This window comes from Choristoneura fumiferana, chromosome 4 (assembly GCF_025370935.1).
Source record: "Choristoneura fumiferana chromosome 4, NRCan_CFum_1, whole genome shotgun sequence".
In the NCBI taxonomy this organism is placed as follows: Eukaryota; Metazoa; Arthropoda; class Insecta; order Lepidoptera; family Tortricidae; genus Choristoneura; species Choristoneura fumiferana.
The window spans coordinates 1,405,404-1,426,006 of record NC_133475.1 but is presented as its reverse complement, the minus strand read 5'-3'; the positions used below and the strand labels follow the sequence as shown (position 1 = coordinate 1,426,006).

The 20,603-nt window shown below is 37.1% G+C and overlaps 1 protein-coding gene across 1 annotated transcript in view; it reads left to right on the top strand.

The window, feature by feature from the left end:
* The first annotated feature begins 5,110 nt into the window (after positions 1-5,110).
* LOC141427257 (tubulin alpha-1A chain) overlaps positions 5,111-20,603 on the top strand; it is a 31,384-nt gene continuing 15,891 nt past the window's right edge. Inside the window, exon 1 of the mRNA XM_074086513.1 lies at positions 5,111-5,219. Within this exon, the coding sequence (XP_073942614.1) occupies positions 5,217-5,219 (3 nt within the window). The 5' untranslated portion in view covers positions 5,111-5,216. The remainder of the gene's footprint in view (positions 5,220-20,603) is intronic.

The following is a 20,603-nucleotide window of genomic DNA, read 5'->3' as shown; positions in this document are numbered from 1 at the left end:
ATAGCTTGTAAAAAAGGAACCCTAAAGGATCACTTCGTCGTCGGTCTGTCTGTTTGTCAAGAGTCTTTATCTCAGTTTACAAACTCCTCGTCATCATCAACATAAAAAAAAAAAGAAAAAATGTTCAAAATAAAAATGTTTAATACAATAAAAATTACACGGTGATAAAGGTACTGAAAGCTGGCCCTCCAATGCATGTATGCAGTAAGTATTTGTAATTTTGTATGCACTTTGCATGGGCCAAATTTTGTGCCGCTGAGCTTAAAAAATGCCCAGGAAAAACTAAATTTACTACGAGTATTACCTGTTACAATTTAAGTTTATTATTTATACCCTATAATTATCGCTCAGTAGCGTCAAATATCCTATTGTGAGTCGAACCGTTCAATTTTTAGGTAAGTATAATACAAACCCATCATTGCTGAAGCCAGTTTGCTTATATTAAAGGCACGGCATGCATTGTTCCAGCTTTAGATGTCACAGGCCACTGCCCGACACGCCTTGCTTGCGTCTAGGTACCTACTGTTTGTAGATGATCTTCTAGTGAAGTTTTAGTCAAAATCCTCATTTTCAATATAAGACTTATTGCTGACTATATTCGCGTTGTTATGCAACCATTGTACAGTAAGTATATAAAAAGATCAAGGGCCGAGGGAGTCATTACGAAAAAATATATACCCACTCGTATAGTTAACTATATATTTTTTCGTATACTTGGCAGGGAAATCTCACTAATATTATAAATGCGAAAGTTTGTAAGTCTGTTTGTTTGTTACTTCATCACGTCTAAACCACTGAACCGATTTAGATGAAATTCGGTATATAGGTAGCTTGAGTCCCGGGAATGACATAGGATAGTTATTATCCAGGAAAATTGCAGTTCCCACGGGATAGCGATGAACGAATTCTACAACAGGCAACAGCTAGTATCAAAATGATTTGATTGATTTGGTACCTAATGGTTTTTTTTTGTTTTAGAACATAAATAAAAGCTTGTTTTAAAAACGATTCACGAAGCGATGGTAGGTGGTCTTGTAAAGCTACCATCTAATAATGTAATGAGCATGAATTTGAGTGAATAAATATGAATATGAATGATTTTACTTTTATTCTATTGAAAGACAGGCAATAGGAACAGAGCTGTCCTTTGCAAATTAAATAGAGACCATATAGGATTGGCTCCGCTGAAAGTGGAAGGCAGGTATTATAAATATAATGTAGCATTTGGGTTAGGCTGGTAACACAGGCATGACGCACACCTAAATTCTAGGCTAGGAACCCTCGAACTATGTCCTACATTCACTCAGAAATTTATTACAATACACCTAAATTACAGACAGACGCTATGTTAATTATAAGGAATAATAGTGGCTTTCACAAGGGTGTATTTCCAATTCACAATCATTTTAATTTGGACTTTAGTTGTCCATTCAATGGGACTAAAATTGTAAGTATATTGAAAGAAAACGTAAAAATATTATTTATTTTGTTAGTCACGCACGGCAAATATAGGGTTGACGCGTTTGGATTGGAAATGGACTTTGGGATTGGGTTACCGGTAATAGTAATTGATTGACCGATATCAGAAGCTTGACAAACAGGTTGTTTGTGGTGTGTTTTAAAAATCAAAGGATCTTCTAGTATCATTCAAAAACTAAGTACTACTAGCTATCTAAGTTCTTTTATACATGTCCAGCCCTCCGTATAAAACATCCGCTTGTCCTGGAAACTTGAAAGGTATAAAAGTATCCTTTGTGTACGTCAGGAATCATCTAGAATCACCCCAAATTTTGCATAGCACAGGTACTAACACCAACACTTGATTACTTCAGGGTTACTACGAAATTCGAAAATCGAAGCTCGTATCGTACCGTCCCGCCGACACTTATATTATTTAATACGAGCGTGAGAGGAACGGTACGATGATATGATACTTCGAATTTCGTAGTAGCCCTGCTTATTCATCGATGTACAAATTTGTATGGAACCCTCGTTGTACGAGTCCGTCTTGCACTTGGCCAGCGTTTTGTTAATTCTGGGTTTTTAAAATTTTCGTCAAATAAATTTTGCAGCCTAGCCTCTTAATATTGTTCAATCGTTGATTAACTAGAGACAGAATATCGTAGTGGCCAGTAGGTACAGCAAATGGGTGATACATTAGTTTGCGTTGTGCCACTGCAATTGAAAATAAGTGCCACGCCATATGTCGTGTATCGATTGAACTAATTAACTGTTATTGCATTTTAACTGTGTACCAACTGGTACTAGATAATAGTTAAAAACAAAAAAAAAACCTTTTTGCTTACTGTACTGTTTGTTCACAATACAATACAATACAATAACTCTTTATTGCACACCAATACAGTAAACAGTACAGAAAATACAAGTATATACATAGAGATTTTCTAAGGTAAGCAATAGGCGGCCTTATCGCTTCAGAGCGATCTCTTCCAGGCAACCTTTACAATGGACAGAAATAAGGAATACATTTTAGCAGGTGGTGCAATTTACAGTAGATTAGAGCAGTATCAAGAATACATAAAACTAACACATACACAACAAATCTAAACAGATAGATAGGTAGATAGATACCATAACAACATATAAATAAGCTAACTATAACATTCATACGCAAGATGACAGATAGTGTTCACTATTTTTTTTACATTGCATTATTATCCGAACTTTATTAAATATCCGTAGCACAAGTGAATTTCATTGTGGTTGCATAAAAATAACCCTCGCTAAATTTCAGTTTTCTTATCAGCTCTAATCCAAAAAGTTATAATTTAATGCCCTAAGGTTTCATTAGAAAAGTGGATATAGTCGTTAAGTTTTCGTATACTTATTTATATTTTTCTGTGCTACTTTCTAGTTTTCTTTTCCGTACCCACTACAAAGTAACACTTAAAAAAATGGATTCACTTGGTAAAGTCGATCTCAAATTTTGACGTGACCAAGAGAAATAGGGACTTATACTTACATGTACATACTGTATAGTCGCACCTATGAAGTGGTATCAACCAAGACTTATCAACAGCGAATGTCCTGAAAAACGTTTCAAAAGTGTGTTCATTCGAATTAACCCAACCACAAGAAAATGCCACTTTTTTTAAAAAACTACCCCAAATTGTCAATGCATTTTCAGATTTTCAAGTTACATCACTCAAAATTTCGTTCGAAAGTGATGAAAATTGTGCTGAATTTGAGTAGAACCTAGATTTATACAATATTCAAAAAGTATCCGACAAACCCACAAACTCGTCCTTCCCGACCATGATTTCCATTTTTTTTTCGGTAATATAACACGAATCAGTTCGGTAAGTGTTTGCAACCTTTTCACAAGCCAGGGACAAAACAGGACAGGGTGCACTCATTGCCAGTCAATTGTTAGAATTAAACTACAGATTCCTGAGCGATTTCTTCAACACATTAAATTCTAAAACACTTTTTGGCAGGCTCAAATTTAGGTAGCTACTTAAATATATAGCTGGACCGAGTCCAAATCTCCCGTCCAAACCACATAGGCAAAGGGCCTGGGATACAAAATAGCTTCTGTCACCATCTTACAGACATTAGTAGAACCTTCAACAGGCAGGGACCGGGTCAGACTGTTAGCTGTGTCCAAGCCAGAATCTGGTTACTGGCTCCATGCATACCCCTCGCCCAACACTGGAACTTTTATCGACCCAGACACTCTACGCATAGCTGTTGGTCTCCGGCTGGGAGTTGGGATCTGCGCAAGTCACAATTGTGTTTCTTGTGGGGCTCCAGTGGACGGTCTCGGCCACCATGGCCTCTCCTGCTCCGCGGGCGCCGGCCGCCTGTCCCGCCACGCCGCTCTCAACGACATTCTCAGAAGGGCGCTCGTTAGTGCCAACGTTCCCGCTGCTCTGGAGCCCCAGATTGTACGGAGCGATGGCAAGCGCCCTGACGGAATGTCGTTGATACCCTGGAAGACTGGCCGTGCGCTGGTGTGGGACGCTACCTGTACAGATACCCTGCCGGCGTCCTACCTACCAGCAACTACCAAATGTGCGGGGGCGGCGGCAGACGCCCGGGAACGCCTCAAGGTCACAAAATATAGCTGTCTCGGCGCCCAATATCATTTCTTTGCTTTCGGCGTCGAGACTCTAGGTCCTTGGGGTAAGGGTGCGCTGGAGCTACACAGGGAGCTCAGCAATAGGTTAAGGGAGGCCACAGGCAACCCTCGCGCCGGCAGCTTTCTCGCGCAAAGATCTCAATCGCAGTTCTGTCTGCCTGCGTGATGGGCACCATGCCAAGAGGCCCACCTCTCTTTTTTAATTAAAGTCTTAGTTTTAGTTATTTTAATTTAATAGTAGTTTTAGTCCTATGGATATTTTGTATTTTCTTAATATTTTCTTAATAAATATCTAGGCTAGAACGGATAAGCTTCGTCTGACAAACCAGTGGCATGATTCAGCGCCCTTATTCTGGAACGCTGTATCTATACCGGGGGCTGCCATTACCATCTCTCTGTTCTTTTTCAATTAAAATGTTAAGAAAAGCTACCATGAGCATTTAACTATCTTTCTCTCTTAAAGTACATCGCCAAATTCCCAATACAATTTTATTCGATCACAAATTACACTGCAAACTATTACTTCATTTTGGGGCAGGTAATGGCAGCCCTGATGGATTTTCTTGAGTTTTTAACTAATTAATAAGCGAATATTTCGGATATTGTGATGTCTGTATCAATATGTATGAGAAACCAATGGTTCACAAGGTAGGAACAGGAAGGATTAAAAAAGTTACACTTAATTGTTTATAATATGGCAAACTTTGCGTGAGATCTACCCTTGTTATTAAAATTATAAAACTATTTTACTCAGAGATCACTTTTCTTTATCTTCGTGGGGTTTTTCGAAATCTTTAATTTTGCTTTTTTATTACCCATTTTATATTTTAGATGAGCAATTTTATATTTTAAGTGTGGAAATAAATTAAGCAAATAACTGGCTCGTTTACGATTTGGTTGAGCGACTGTAGCGAGGAGCTATCGTTGGATTATTTTCGGGTGCTGTCAAGCCCATCTCGCTATGTCTCCGGCTAGCCAGAATACGAAGGCAAGGCGGCATATAAGGCGGGTCCGCCGGCGCACGGCACAGTCCGGCCCGGCGCGTTGCCTAGCGAGCTCGCCACGCCAAACCCGCTCTTGTTTACTCCACGACGAGAATACCTTGACAGACAATATGGTGAGTCCTTTACCTATTTTTTAGAAAATATCGCGATTTTGTATGTTAAAAAAGTTTTGAATATATATACCTTGCAAATGCAATACTTAGGAAAAAGAGAACTGCAGGTTTGGTTTCAAAGCCTATTTAATTGCTCCTCTCTACCATTCAAAGGTTGACTTGCAGAGATCCCTTCAGGAGTAAGTCCGCCTTCGCACTTAAGAACTTTTTCTTTGTGTAACTTTTTTGTATTTCCTTTTTGTACAATAAAGAATATAAACAAACAAAGAACGGGAGGCAGAAATGTTTTCGAAAGATTTTTAAACTGACAATAGAAGATGACAGATAAGTTTATTTCGATGAGTAATTAATTTTAACACACGTTATTTACAAGTTTAAACTGTCGAGGAAACTGAATCGCGTACCACGTTGGAACCTTGGTGTTACTAATGTCACGTTGACATCCATAAATCAAAGCCGCGAAATGATTATGAAAAGGTTCCACCCTGGTACGCGGTTTCCTCGACTGTACGTGGATTAATATAAAAAAAAAATATTTCTACCAACGTAATGTTTTACAGATCTAATTAAGTAATTACCCGTAGGTAATACTTCATGTCCTCAAATTTTTAGAATCAGTTTTTATAAATTGCCAACAATCGAAATCGCGTACTTACCTATGTTTTTACAACATCTATGGATTAAAGTATACCAAAATAAACGTATAATAAAGCTATTTCACAGTATTTTTCTTGAATAAAAATGGCTGTCTTTATTTATTAGTCTAGTAAAAGTCAAAGTCAAATCTAAAATTATGTTTTCTCAGCACTAAACCACACCATTATAAAACAACTTTATTCGTAACACTATCACGTAGGTATGTAATAATTTAGTATTTTGGAAGTTCGGATGATTGTACTTAAGTAGTTGTTTCGTCCAATTACTCGTAATAGTCGATGAAATTAATCTTGGGTGGGATGGATTTTCGTGAATAGATTTCGATCACACTTTTTATTGAAGTATTCATGCACATAACATTTAAATTCAGGGCACTTCTTTTCTCGTGAATAGGCCGGTAGTTGTTTTTTATATGATAATTTAAAAATCTGAAACAAAAACTTAAACCTACATAACTGTACGCTCAGATTCAGGTTCACCTACGATAAAGTTGAAAAAAATTACCACTGCCAAGTAATAGTTTGCTCGTTTGTTTAAATAAATCAGAAACTGAAACAATAAAGTGTGGAACAGACCGCCAAATAACTTTAAAATATAGTAATAGGTAACAATAACTAATGTCAAATCAGCTGTCAAATCCGCAATCAATAGGTATTTATTTAATCAGAGTTTTGACATAGGTACGAGTAAAACCAAAAACAGGGAAATGGATTAAATTACGTTCTAAACAATAGAATAGCATCTTAGCCCGTAATTATAAAGTCAGTAGCAGAAGTGGATGAGCGGTTACAGTCCTCAAAATGATCAACACACGACTCTACTGCGAAGGTAACAAAAGAGTGTTTATATCATTTTAAGCACCGCAACCGCTCATCTAACTTCTGCTGCTGATTATACATCTGTAAATTAACTAGATCGCGCTCGCCCAAAATGGTTCCCGAACTCTCAATCACAAAAAACATTCTAAACTCCGCTTTCTTGTCTATATCATTAATAGAGTATACCTAGTCTATCTATGCTGGGCTTTGATGAGTCAGACAGTACGTGAGTCAGGACTTTTTTACATGTAAAAATACTAGTTACGTATTGTACAGACACTTGCATTAATATCCGCCACAGTGGAGCGTGCAAAAATATCTGACAGGTCGTATTGGCTCTAGAAGTAGAGTCGTATCAAAATGATGCGCACTTTGTTATGTCAGATATTCTTGCTAGTGACTGTACAAGGTGTTAATTATTAAACTGAAAATTTCAGACACCTCAACTCTCTTTTTCTATTTTGCGTTATTTTACTTACAAATAACTTAAGTTGCATTTGTAAACAAGTTGTAAACTTTTAGGCTGAGCACAGTAAAAGTGTTTAAAGTGGTTTCTGAACGAAATTATTTCAGATTTTCAGTTAATTAATTAACACCTTGTATATACTCAATAAGTTCCCAATTCGCACTGGGCCCGTATGAGTACTACGGCCCAAGCCTACACATACTAAATAGCATTTATATAGACTCAAAATAAAAGCAACGCCGCCACATTTTAATGCGCGTAAAGTGTCATAGTAAAGACATTTACGCGTTAATGTATGAGCTGTTCGCGTGAAACTTCGCCTGGTCACGCAATATACACACACTAACAAAATAATCGAAGCTTTGGACTTCTGCAGCGAGGACACCAAAACTTCAAGCAATATAGTCTCCTGTAAACACAAGCTGTAATAATTTTATATCATAACTAAACTCACCACTCACTATCACTTTTAAGTAGAATAATTTAATATTTTGACTTTTGCGATTTCCAAACCATTGTCAAACAATTAAGCTTCCACGGCATTCACGTCTCTGCTTCTATAAGTCCATACTAATATTATAACTGCGACAGTGTGTGTGTTTGTATGTTTGTCCGCCTTTCACGTCGAAACGGAGCGACGGATCAATGTGATTTTTGGCAAAGTGATAGTTCATGGGCCAGAGAGTGACATAGGCTACTTTTTATCCCGGAAAAATGCACAGTTCCCGAGGGAACAGCGTGCCATAACCGAATAACACGCGGGTGAAGCCGCGGGCAAAAGCTAATACATACCTAAATAGGAAACAAACAACCTCTCACCCTAAACAAATATCCTCCGTTCCGTCGTGAGTAAAAAATAAGGCGTCGAGAGGACTCTCACCAAGAACTTCACTTTATTATGCAATCGTGCGAGTGATCGATAGATACCTCGTTAATATTAATCAAGCATGCCGTGTGTCAGGACTTGAGGTATTAAAGTGTAGCTTTTCTTTGAAGGATTCACATAAGCACTTCTTTCCCACAAGAATAGTTTAATTCCAACTGCAAAATGTAATCGGTCAGCTCAAACCGTCGCCGTAATAGGTACAGCTATTTATTGATGTCTATATATATGGGGTACCAATCTATCTCTATATCTAATCTAATATATGTATATAACCTAACCTAACCAACAAAAAGTTGGAAAACCCCCGACTTTGTCACTTCAAAACCTGCATTCAAATAAAAAAACCGCATTCAAATCGGTCCACCCGTTTAAGAGCTACCGTTCCACAGACAGACACACAGATACTCACAGCGGTCAAACTTATAACACCCCTCTTTTTGCGTCCTGGGTTAAAAATATTATTTTCAATGGGTCATTATAATTTTAAAGCACATATACATAATTTTGAAACGCCTTTGCTTAAAATGCATATTTTGGAATATGCATGCCCTCCACACCGCTGTTCAAAATACCTCAGACGGTGCGGAATCGCAATGACGTCGTGACTTGGTGGAGAGCATGCGTTAAAGTCCTGACGTTTACGGCATACTTTTTTAGTAGCCAAAATGGCAAAAACGGAACCCTTATAGTTTCGCCATGTCTGTCTGTCTGTCCGTCCGCGGCTTTGCTCAGGGACTATCAATGCTAGAAAGCTGTAACTTTGCACAAACATATATGTATGTAAACTATGCCGACAAAATGGTACAATAAAAAATTTCATCCAACCTTGTAGTGTGGGGTATCGTTGGATAGGTATTTTAAAACCATTAGAGGGTTTCTAAAATGATTTTTCGATTCAGTGATTTTTTTGCAAAATATTGAACTTGAAAGTGCAAATCTTCATTAAAATCAAGCGTCCCCCCCCCCTCTAAAATCTTAGCCGGTGTGTGGAAAAATTTGCAAAAATTCATGATGGTAGTAAGTATATCAAACTTACAAGGAAAACTATAACGGTTAAGTTTTCTTGAGAATTATTAGAAGTTTAAGAGTTAGCAGCCTAAGGTGTAAAATATACCTAAACTTGGAAGATTCCGTACAAAATACGAAATCCTTAGAAAAATATTACTTAGTTTTTTGTGATGGCTACGGAACCCTATTTCGGGCGTGTCCGACACGCTCTTGGCCGGTTTTTTAATATCCGTTGGCCGCGGGGCATCAGGCGTAGTTTTCCCCCTCTATTTTGCTATTGTAATATATTAATGTTATCTGCACCCTCCAGTAGCCTGCAGGACTCTTCAGGTGACACCCTTATCGGGGCGATATTGCAGCATGTTGTTTTTATCGGACTGGTAAATATGGTGTCCTCTGGTATCTTGTAAAAATGATTGTAGCTGTAGGTTAACTTTGTCTTGTTTTTGCCACGATTTTTAATACTGTTCGCAATTTCGTGTGCGTCCCTCAGGAATTTACACTTTTCGGGATAAAAATTAGCCTATGTTAGTTCTTATTAACTTAGATAATATGATAACAATTAAAATAAATAGTTAATGTAACTTACATTAGCGAAAGGATTTTTTATCGGTTCCGCAGAAATCCGCTTACATGCTAACAATGAAACAAAGGGAAAAGTTCACTTCTTTATTTTATGAATGTGCAGTGCCCGTCATAAAATTAATTGGGAATATGATAGGTAGGTGCACAAGATCGGTGAAGTTTTATTAAACAACTCCCGAATGTGTTCTGGTTTTTAAATTGTGATGGACAAAATAAAAAAGGCGTGGTGGCTTAGTGGTTGAGCCTCTCAAGCAGAGGATCGTGGGTTCAAACCGGGGCTCGCATATCTGAGTTTTTCGAAATTCATGTGCGAAATTACATTCGCAATTTATCTCGAGCTTTATGGTTCCCCATGTGGTGTCGGGTTAGAATTACATCTCTCCATTTCTTCCGTGGATGTCGTAAGGCGACAAAGGATATAGGTTAAGGTATACCGTAGGCGAAAGTCTAGCAACCTGTCACTATTGTACCTTTTTTTGTCAAACTTTAAACCTAAAATTGCCAAATGTGGCTCCGAAGCGGTAACGTTTCGTGTGCTCTGCCTACCCCATTTGGGAGTACAGGCGTGATGTTTGTGTGTGTTTACGGTGAAGGAATGATGTGTGTGAATTTCCCAATCAGGACTGGCCCCGCGTGGACCCAAGCCTCTTTATGAGAGGACTGTGCCGTGTAATGAGACGTACATAAGCCAAGATGATGGCAAAACTAAGTATTCCAGTTTAAAAAAAACCTTGCAAATATTAATATAGAGATTATGTACTACACAGATAATATTTAAGTTTATATAGAAGTGTAAATACACAGATTTAATGCTAAAATTTTAATTAAACATAATAATAATAACATCATCTTTTGCAATTTAAAATCCCCGTTGCTGCCAAATTATATTAATTTAAAGCCAAAGACAAGATCTTGATGAGACGTTAGCGCAATTACACATACACTTAAATTTGTATCTTGAACTGTGTAAAGAAAGTTTAAAATACATAGTATTTAAATATTAAGTTATTCCAAGTGCGTTTATCTCGTGACTGCGAACCGTGAAGACGTTTGACACGTGTTCAGTTTTTGCAGCTTAAGCCAAGAAAAACACGTTATAATAGTTACCTGTAAATTAAACATAGTAAGTAATATATTTATTTAGAAATAATTTAGAAAAAAGCCGTGGTGGCCTAGTGGTTTGACCTATCGCCTCTCAAACAGAGGGTCGTGGGTGTAAACCCCGGCTCGCACCTCTGAGTTTTTCGGAATTCATGTGCGGAATTACATTTGAAATTTTACCACGAGCTTTGCGGTGAAGGAAAACATCGTGAGGAAACCTGCACAAACCTGCGAAGCAATTCAATGGTGCGTGTGAAGTTCCCAATCCGCACTGGTCCCGCGTGGGAACTATGGCCCAAGCCCTCTTGTTCTGAGAGGAGGCCTGTGCCCAGCAGTGGGACGTATATAGGCTGGGATGATGAAGTAATATATAGTTGGGAGATAGAAAGATAGCTTAAAGTAAGAGTAAGGCACTAATAACTAACTATAAGACAAAATTGAACCCTTAGAGATCACTTTGTTGTACGTTTCAAGACCCCTTTTCTCGTGCGTGGAGGTATAGAGCCAAAATTAATATCAAATTCCGGTATGCTCATGAAAAAATCAAACCTCTAAGTCAACGCAAAAATATATAATAAAAAAATAAACTTTCCAATGAAATAATTCGATATTTTAGGAACAGGTATTTTCAAAAGTTATCCTTCCAAAGAGAATATTTGTAACCATTACGTTTTACATCCAGCGGTTTAATTTTTAAAAAGAATCGCAGAAAAAGCTATTTTCATCGCAATTAAAGATTTAATTTAACAGTCAAACATTGTGTAAATTATTAAATAAAGCAGACACGATTCTACAAACCGTGAGTCACTGAAATGAATAACAGTGAAGTTATTTTGTTTTTAATGTACTTAACTAACCAAATGGTTTTCTGAGAACGTGACAAAATTAGACTTTTCAGACAAAGATATTTTCAAAACTTGACTTTAGTGGTTTTATTAGTCATTTAGCAGGAAATAGTCTGGAATGAGCTAATCGCCGAGCTCTTTATCTAAACCTGCACAAATGTAGCATTGAAGCTCAACAGCTCCATAGCAAGAGCATTATTAATTAATTTTCCTTGCACATTCTTTATTGAATTCATTATTCAAGTAGGCAAGCTATTGTTTACCATGGTATTGTCTGATCGTGATCGCGTATTGACGGTTACGAATAGAATACAACCGCCAGACGTATATCAATCTGTGAATCACACATAGGTGTACCAACATTACATGAATTTTATTGTCCAATCTATTTAAAGCAAAGTTATATTAAGATTGACAGAATAATATGCAATAGTGTTGTCACGGTTCAAGCAGTGCTGTTCTTATGAAATTACATAAAAAATAACGCATTGGATACTAAGTAGTTGTATGGTTTTACAACACGTATTTATAGGTATATACTGTAATTTAAATAATAGTTTTAAATATTTACTCAAAATATGTCTATTTTGGCCTGTGCCCAGCAGTGGGACGTATATAGGCTGGGATGATGATAACTATTTAACTACATATATACCAATATTCACCAACAAACAGTTGAACCACCTCAGCATTAAGTAATTAGTAATAATTGTACCGATAACGTAAAATGGCCGTACTGTGGGAGCGGCCCTAGAGCGGCCGCACCGGAATTAAAATGATTACCTTCATGACACTAATTTGTCAAAAACAAAGCGACACGAAACTTTGTGGTAGTTATACGCCGGTTATTCCCTAATTGGTTTCCCGTAATGAAAGGGTAGATATTAATTATTTAGCTTAAAATAAAACATGAATGTCCTAGAGTTAGACTTGCTAATGCCTGAGTGACACACTGTTGTCATCTCTAGGTATTGCTAATAACATAAAAGCAAAGATGGCATGGCAAGTACTGGGTCAGTGCCCAGCACTCGGACATTAAGTTTACGTTACGTTAGGTTTACGTTATTGGGACTACCCTTAAAGTTTGTGGCAATAAATAATACGCGCTGTAAATGTTACAACTTTATAACTAAACTAATTTACATTTGCCATAATTTAGTTACTTCACAATCCATCCACTTCATAGGTATACTTAATATAATAACAGCAGATCTTCGATAGCGATTGGGTGTACAAGCCTGTATTTTAGTTTTCATCGAGCACTTGAATAGAGTGAATCATCTCGAGATCTGCCCACATTTGATGCGCAAGCGAGTTTAATGTTATCCGCCATCTATACGGACAATTATAAGATATCATAAAGGGGCGGCCACACCACTGCTAAAAAAACGGTGACGTTACGGAATCGCAGTGACGCATCGTATGCGCACCGGTTTTTTTTTGCATGCTTTCCGCACCGCTGTTTAAAATACGCAAACGGAACGTCAGGACTTTACCGCATGCTCTCTACCAAAAGTCGAGACGTTTACGGCACGTCACTGCGATTCCGCACCGTCTGCGTATTTTAAGCAGCGATGTGGAGGGCATGCGATAAAAACGGTGCGCATACGATGCGTCACTGCGATTCCGTACTGTCACCGTTTTTTAAGTAGCGGTGTGGTCGCGGCCTATACCTCTTACAAAATAAGTGTGCAGTGTTTAAATTTAAAGGTCCCTACAGATTACACCGTATCATGCCATGACCGTAATAGGAACGTGTCAGACGGAGTGTCAAACGCATATACCACACGCGACGGCGACGGTTGGTTACGAAACGTGCTAGTGGGTATTGTCCCATACTTTTCTATACAAAGAATACATTATATTTTTGCCTGGCACATTGCTGTTACGGTCATGGTATGATACGGACAAAAACTGAAATCCCAAGTAGAGTTCCTTCTCAGGAATATTCTAATATTGTAATTTGATTAGATGGATATAAAAATATATTTTCAAAATAAAAATTATGTATGTCGCGTAAGTATTATTATTTTTTATGGTTTCATTTACCTTATTCAGACAAAAGATAGAGAGTCCTAATCAATGGTTTCCCTACTAATTAATAGTAAAGAGCACTCAACAGAGCTCTAATATGGCTCTACTTTCTTTTTAAACTCAGCATCATTTTATATCTCAATTTATTTTTATTAAGACATAAGACATGTTTTATATATTATATCAAAATCGGTTCAGCCGTTTTTGAGATATTGAACTTTCGTGACATAGTGGGGGATTTTCCAACTTTTTGTTAGTTAGGTTATTTTACTTAGCTTGTCTGCGTCCTCAATTTTCAGCATCATTTAATTTTATAATTTGCATGGATTAATTGTTTAATCACTCAAAACCGGCTGTTCAAAGGTGCAGTTACATTTCGATTCGTCTATAAATCCACCGTGACGTCTACGGGCACCGTCACCGTCATATTAATATTGCTTGTTATTTCACACTTTATCACGGAAATATTTGTTAAACAAGCTAGGTATGATTTCATTTGATTTACTGCTTGATTTAACTGTGGTAACATCGAATCTAGAGTGTTTCTAGGCGCCACCTTTGAAGAACCAAGCAGATTTTGAGGGCAATTTTTTGTATCCTACCTATCTTTGTTTATTATAAAAAAGCCTGTCATCCAACGTACCATCAGCCAAATATAGTCAATCAATTTTTAAACAAGTTCCTATCAAATGAACATGTCGCTAAAGTCGAACTTTCAAGTTGACAGACACGTCTATTGGCATTATTGTTTTATGACACGCAAACGATTATCAACTTTAGGGTGGTACCTACCTAGTTAGTTCCCGTTTTATCTATTGTACCAATAAAATGGTCATCCCATCTTTATATGGCAATACTGAAATAAAACTAAATATGGCGGCATAATTAGACCAGACAGCGACCCGACGGCCATTTATTACACGATTGCATGTAATGGAGGAGGTCGACGACCGAGCCTCTCGACAAAAAAGAATTATAAAAACTTCTAACTTTAAACCGCTTGAAACGAGGAAAAGAGGGTTCTGTGAAAAATTATATTTGTTGAATAAGGACGTATGAAATGAGAAAGCTAGGATGGGTAGGTGCAAAAGTAACATAACGCCTGGGCTGGACCAAAGAAACCTGACAAATTGCATTGAGGTCATATGGTACGTCAAAAATCATTAACTTACACTCAATTCTCTTTCTAAATGTTCAAAGGGATCGAGTCTAAATGGCACTTAGGATTATGAAGAGCAGAAGCATTTTTTTGCAGACAAAATTAACCATCGTAACATCCAAACATTAAAGTACCAAAACTAACATGAAACAGGAAGAAGTGATCATAGGTTATACAGATCACTTCAGTAAAGTGGTATTTCATGGGTTTTACTTTCGATTCTAACCATGTTACTTTCGTCCTACCCCTAGAGGACAAAAGTAACAATCTCATTTATTTTAAAAGCATTGTAACTATAAACAATCGAACTCTATTTAATAAAAATGTACGCATATATATATATAAAGTATATAGAAAAGTATTATATAGCTATATTCATTTGAGCGAATACATAATAGATAGCAATTAAGTAATCGGAGCACAAATGCCAAATGTTACTTTTGTCCCCGGTCTCCCCTACTATATGTACCTATGCGGTTCAAATCCTCCAAAAATAGAAAACGTCTAATAAATTTTTTCACTGATAATTAGGTACTTATATAAATGACCATTCATTATGTGTGCTTTTTAAACTCTATTAATTCGGACACGATCCTAACCAACTCCTAGAAGCATACTGAAATGAGTGCGGAACACAGAATAAATCATTTATTTATTTAATAGTAATAAAGAATAAGTAATTTATTTATTTAATAGTAATGCGGAACTCCAAGCTATAATAAAAAATAAAAGATGATGCAGCGAGCGCCTCTGTCAGAGTCACGGTCGGCACAGACTACGTAATTTATATTTCAGAGAGTTCACTTCATTGCATATGCTATACAAGGAAACTTTCAGCAAAAAAATTTATCTAATCGAAATTACTAACAAAACTTACTTTAGTACACATACGACAGTCAGTACTCAAAAATACTCGTGCAACGTTTGTTTGTATTAAGCTAAGAAGTGATAAATTCTGTAGGTAGAGTCATTCACGATGACGCGTGCCGTGGTTCTTATTACAATATCATTAAAGGCTAATTTTGACAAAATCACGCGTCTTCGTGGATGGCACTAGGTATATTAGTTACTAACATATTTGAATGAAACAACTGCCTGTCTGCTATTCGCCACTTCTTTTAAAAAAGCTCGCAAACCCTTAAACCTTACTGAGTGAACTTTATAGATAAGGGGTTAAGTAATTTTGTTGACGTATGGATTTGAGATAAAAGATTTTTTCAAACTAGTTCTTCTGTTCTCTACTAAAGCCCAAGACCTCTCCTTCTGTAGGAGGCCTGTGCCCTGGATATGATGATGCCGAGATGATGATAATGATTTATCTTCTGACTCAACTGTATAAAATGTTTCCGCTATCAGTAAATCGTCTATACTCTGTACTCCTTCTAAGACACGGATTGCGCAGGATTGCCCCATTGTTGCTACTGTCCGCCTTTCAACTGTTTTCAGTCAACGAAGTCGATCAGAGCGATAGGTGTCGACAAACGAAGACGGTACCATCAGCAAAATAAGTGGTCTATCAATTTTTAAACAAGTTTCTATCAAATGAATATGTCGCTAAAGTCGAACTTTCAAGTTGACAGACACGTCTATTGGCATTATTGTATTACTAGATGAAAACCCGGCTTCGCTCGGGTAAAATGTACTCATAATAATATGTTTGAAAACATTTTTTTGCCAGTGTAAAGACTGTCGTACTTATCGAAAAATCTGACGTATATTCCCAGCCTTAATATTATCACAAACGTGCTTTCACAGCTAACCTACGTATCGGTATTTCACGTAGATATTTCTCCTAAATTTTATTTGCCCAAAAACTGTCTCTGTCTCATAATCAACCCATATACGGTACGATTCGTCTGTACGATCGATCTGATGAAAATCGACGAATCGTACCGTGTGTGGGGCCCTTAAGAGGTCACAATTGAGAACGAAATGCAAACCTGTGACACGTGATGACGTGACACTAACGCCACTTTGATGTGATGACATTGACATGTTTACTTCGCAACGCCATTATATACTTAGTAATTTATTCAAGTTTATATTGAAAATACTCGATAATCCGAATTTTCCGCCTACAAGTTGTCGACTCAGATTGACTATTTTTTTACGCTCTTCAATTTGATGTGCATTTCGTTCGAGTCTACCGTACCCCTTGACGAAATTATTAATTGTATTATGACGTGCAAACGATTATCGACTTTAGGGTGGTAGACCACATATTTGGCTGATGATACATGACAGATTTGATCGCAGTTTTTGTGGTTGAATGTGATTTAGAAGTATGAACAAAGAGTGAGTATATTCAGTTGGAGAACATTCGATTGTTCTTTACCATGACATAAAAAGTAAACTTATGAACACATTGACGGGGAATTACGAAAACCGGGATAAAAAATTACAAATTTCATCCGATTATTATATCCAGCCGGTTAAGCGTAAAAGAGTGCCAAATTTTTTGTTCAATTCTTTAAAGTAATTTTGATAGATTATTTGAGCGTTGTACAGGTAGTGAGGGAACATTAATTCTTTACCATGTCATGTATTATACATATTTGCACTGGTTAATACGCAATCGACCCGTAACCGACACCATCGGAAGTGCGCGGAAACCACTCCGACGCGGAAGTATGGGGTTTGGGGGAAGCCAGCGTTGAATGTCCCTAAAAGCTACTGCTGCTTTTTTCTAAGCTTTTGTTAGGCTACAAGTGTTTTTATGACGTCTGCTTGGGTCCAGCTGTTACCTTTAACCAGTCCAAATCAAAACGTTTATTCTGTATGCTGTGGCTGTTTATATGCCACCATTTTTATACTGCTTTGCTTTTTATACCTACTGGATATAGGTTAAGGTATACCGTAGGCGACAGGCTAGCAACCTGTCACTATTCTACCGTTTTTGTCAAACTTAAAACATAAAATTGCTAAAGTGTAACTTTTCATGTGCTCTGCCTACCTCATTTGGGAATACAGGCGTGATGTTTGTGTGTTTGTGTGTTTTTATACTCCCAGCGCTTTCGGAAAGATCACCATTGCCAAGAAAAATGCGCAAGATACTTGACAGTTATTGCTTAAAACGAAATACTTATAATAATACAATTGTAAAATAAAAAATTGTAATTCTCAAATCTCCTTCCTCTTCTGGCAGTGCCACTCCATTACTGGAGGTTGGCCGTTAGCTCCGAAAACCCGGCCCCACTCTTCATACGCCTATGTCCAGAACAGGTGCTGCGCACTTCTGTTTTCGTTCCACGCTCTAATATTCCGCAGCCATGATTTCTTCCGCCTTCCAGGGCGCCGCTTCCCCTGTATTACCCATCAATATTAGCTGCAGCAGCTGATATCTGTCATGGCGCAACACGTGTCCCAGATATTCGCTCGATTTTACGCTTTTTGACGGTGCGCAATAATTGATTCTCATATACGAGTACCTATATGAGTACGTATATTTCAGACCAAATAACCATTGGATTCCAAAAGCAAGCTTACAGTGCTTAGAGCTCAGTCACACGCGAGTTTACTAGTGGGGTCAAAGAAGCTCGTTATGTTTTTGCCAGGTTTAATTTCCTCTAAATTCAATTTGTTAAGTGTATTTAGTATTCTCTAAGTTAAAGCAATACTTCCATTAATGCACTCGTTGTTTTTTATGTTAAACAGCAGCAAAACACGAGGTACAGAGCTGATAGGTTTAAATTAACTATAACGATTCATTTGTTTCAATCAACAGACGTTAAGAGAGCACTTAAAGTCACTAACGAGATCGACTTCCAATAAATTGATCGAGTAAATGAATGACCATAAATCGAGCCAAACCAAGACGGAGATTATCGTCAAAGTTGGTTAATCTGTGGGCGGCTTATTGGCATAGGATGACTAAATTATACAGTACAATGGTTGAAACTAAAACTAAAGCCATATAGCCACTCAAGTAATGTTGGCGACATATACAGGTTGTCCTTAAAATCAACGCCAAAACTTACTCATGAGCTGTCAGATTGAACAAATCTGACCTAGAGAAAACTAAACTTGATAGTATCAGCCATTATTGCCTTGATAGGATATTTTGTACTTATAACCAATTAAATTACATTTATAGTAAAAAGTTTGGGTGTTTACATTTTTGGATTTTCGTTACTTACCGCAAAAAATGGCTCAAATGATTTGGATGACATTTAGCACACAAATAGTTTGTAACCTGTTTTAAAAAATAGAATATATTTTTTTTTTACTGGAAATAGCATAGTATAGTACCCGCGGGATATTTTATGGTGTGGGATGTATCGTTATATAACAATAAACGTAGTACGTAGTAGTACAGTAGGATAGGGCAAGGGCAAATTGTGTGAAATAAATTGTATTCTATTCTATTCTATTCTTTTCTAACGAAGTCTTACTTTCGAAGGCGGACGAATACACGGATACCTAAAGCTAGTTTTGTATATACCTAAGTAAAAATACTATAGTATCGTTAATTTTAATTAAGACTATAATTGGCTTAATCTGATACCTATCCTAAAAGCTACTTTATCATCGCTCTAAGTTTTAGCCTTGGTTTTAGAACACAATGCGGAGCAGAGATACCTAGGTATGCAGAATCTGATAATACATAGATATAGCATACCTACTATACAAGTACAATAGCCGAAACCAAATTATTTCGATTGCTTAGAACATCTGGTAGTGTTATATATGCGAGTAGAGAAGGTATTTTGACTCCCAGCCTCTAAGTCAACAGTGAATCACTGTGCGCGGACAAAGAAGGGATGATATAAGATTACAAAATATAAGCATGATCTACTTACAGTTTTTAATGAATCACATGTTTTTAAATTACATTAGTTTTAATAACGAAGTTATCGGATTGATTATAATTTACCTTGCATTGTTAGAATTGTAAGTATATTTTGTATATTTAAGGACAAATCTTACACGTCAATTTTTACCCACATGTAGCGTGGTCAGATTGACATGAAATTTAGTAAGTATCCATAACTAAGAAAAGATGCAATGAAAGTGCAGTCAACAAAAAGCAGTCATTAAAAATTAAATGTTTATCAAAAACTATCTCTAAAGTTTTGTCAGATTTTTTTTTCACTTACTCTAAGACTTTATGAAGTAAAAACACCCACGAACAGCGCAGTTAAACATCTACAATTTAGCTGTCGTCTCCAATTACGGGAGAAACAAATGGAAGCGATTACAGAGCGAAGCAGCTGGCCGTTCCACGCGAGGAGCCGCAGACAATGGCTTGGATCGGATGAGCTAATGATGCGTTTCAGACTCGGGATGTTGTGATGCCTACCGAAGACTGATGAACTTCATTAAATTCAAATTTAAGTCATTTATTCAGTAAATATGCCGCAATGGGCACTTTTACACGTCATTTATTAAACTAGCAGCGCTTTCGGAAAGACTATCATTGCCAAGAAGAATGCGCCGCAAGAAACTTGGCAGTAAGTCATTTTTTCAAAATAAAATAATTACAAATAAAATACTTAAAAACTGGTGTCGGATAAATTAGTTGGCGTCTCTGGTGACCCCAGGGCCGGGTCTTTGCCCAGAGGCTGAGCTTAGCCGTGCAGCGAGGGAATGCCACAAGCATACTAGGCACGATGCCCCGGGTACGAGAGATACAGGGTTTAGATATTTTTTAATCTATATAATTGTTATCGTTTCTTTTTATACTATATTATGTTTCTTAAAAACTACAGTAACTATACAATTAATAAAAAAAATACAAAAATAATAATAATAATAATACATGGATGTATGGGTTCCCTTAGTTACAAAACTAAACACTAACTATATCTAGGTTCAGTGGAAGTGTA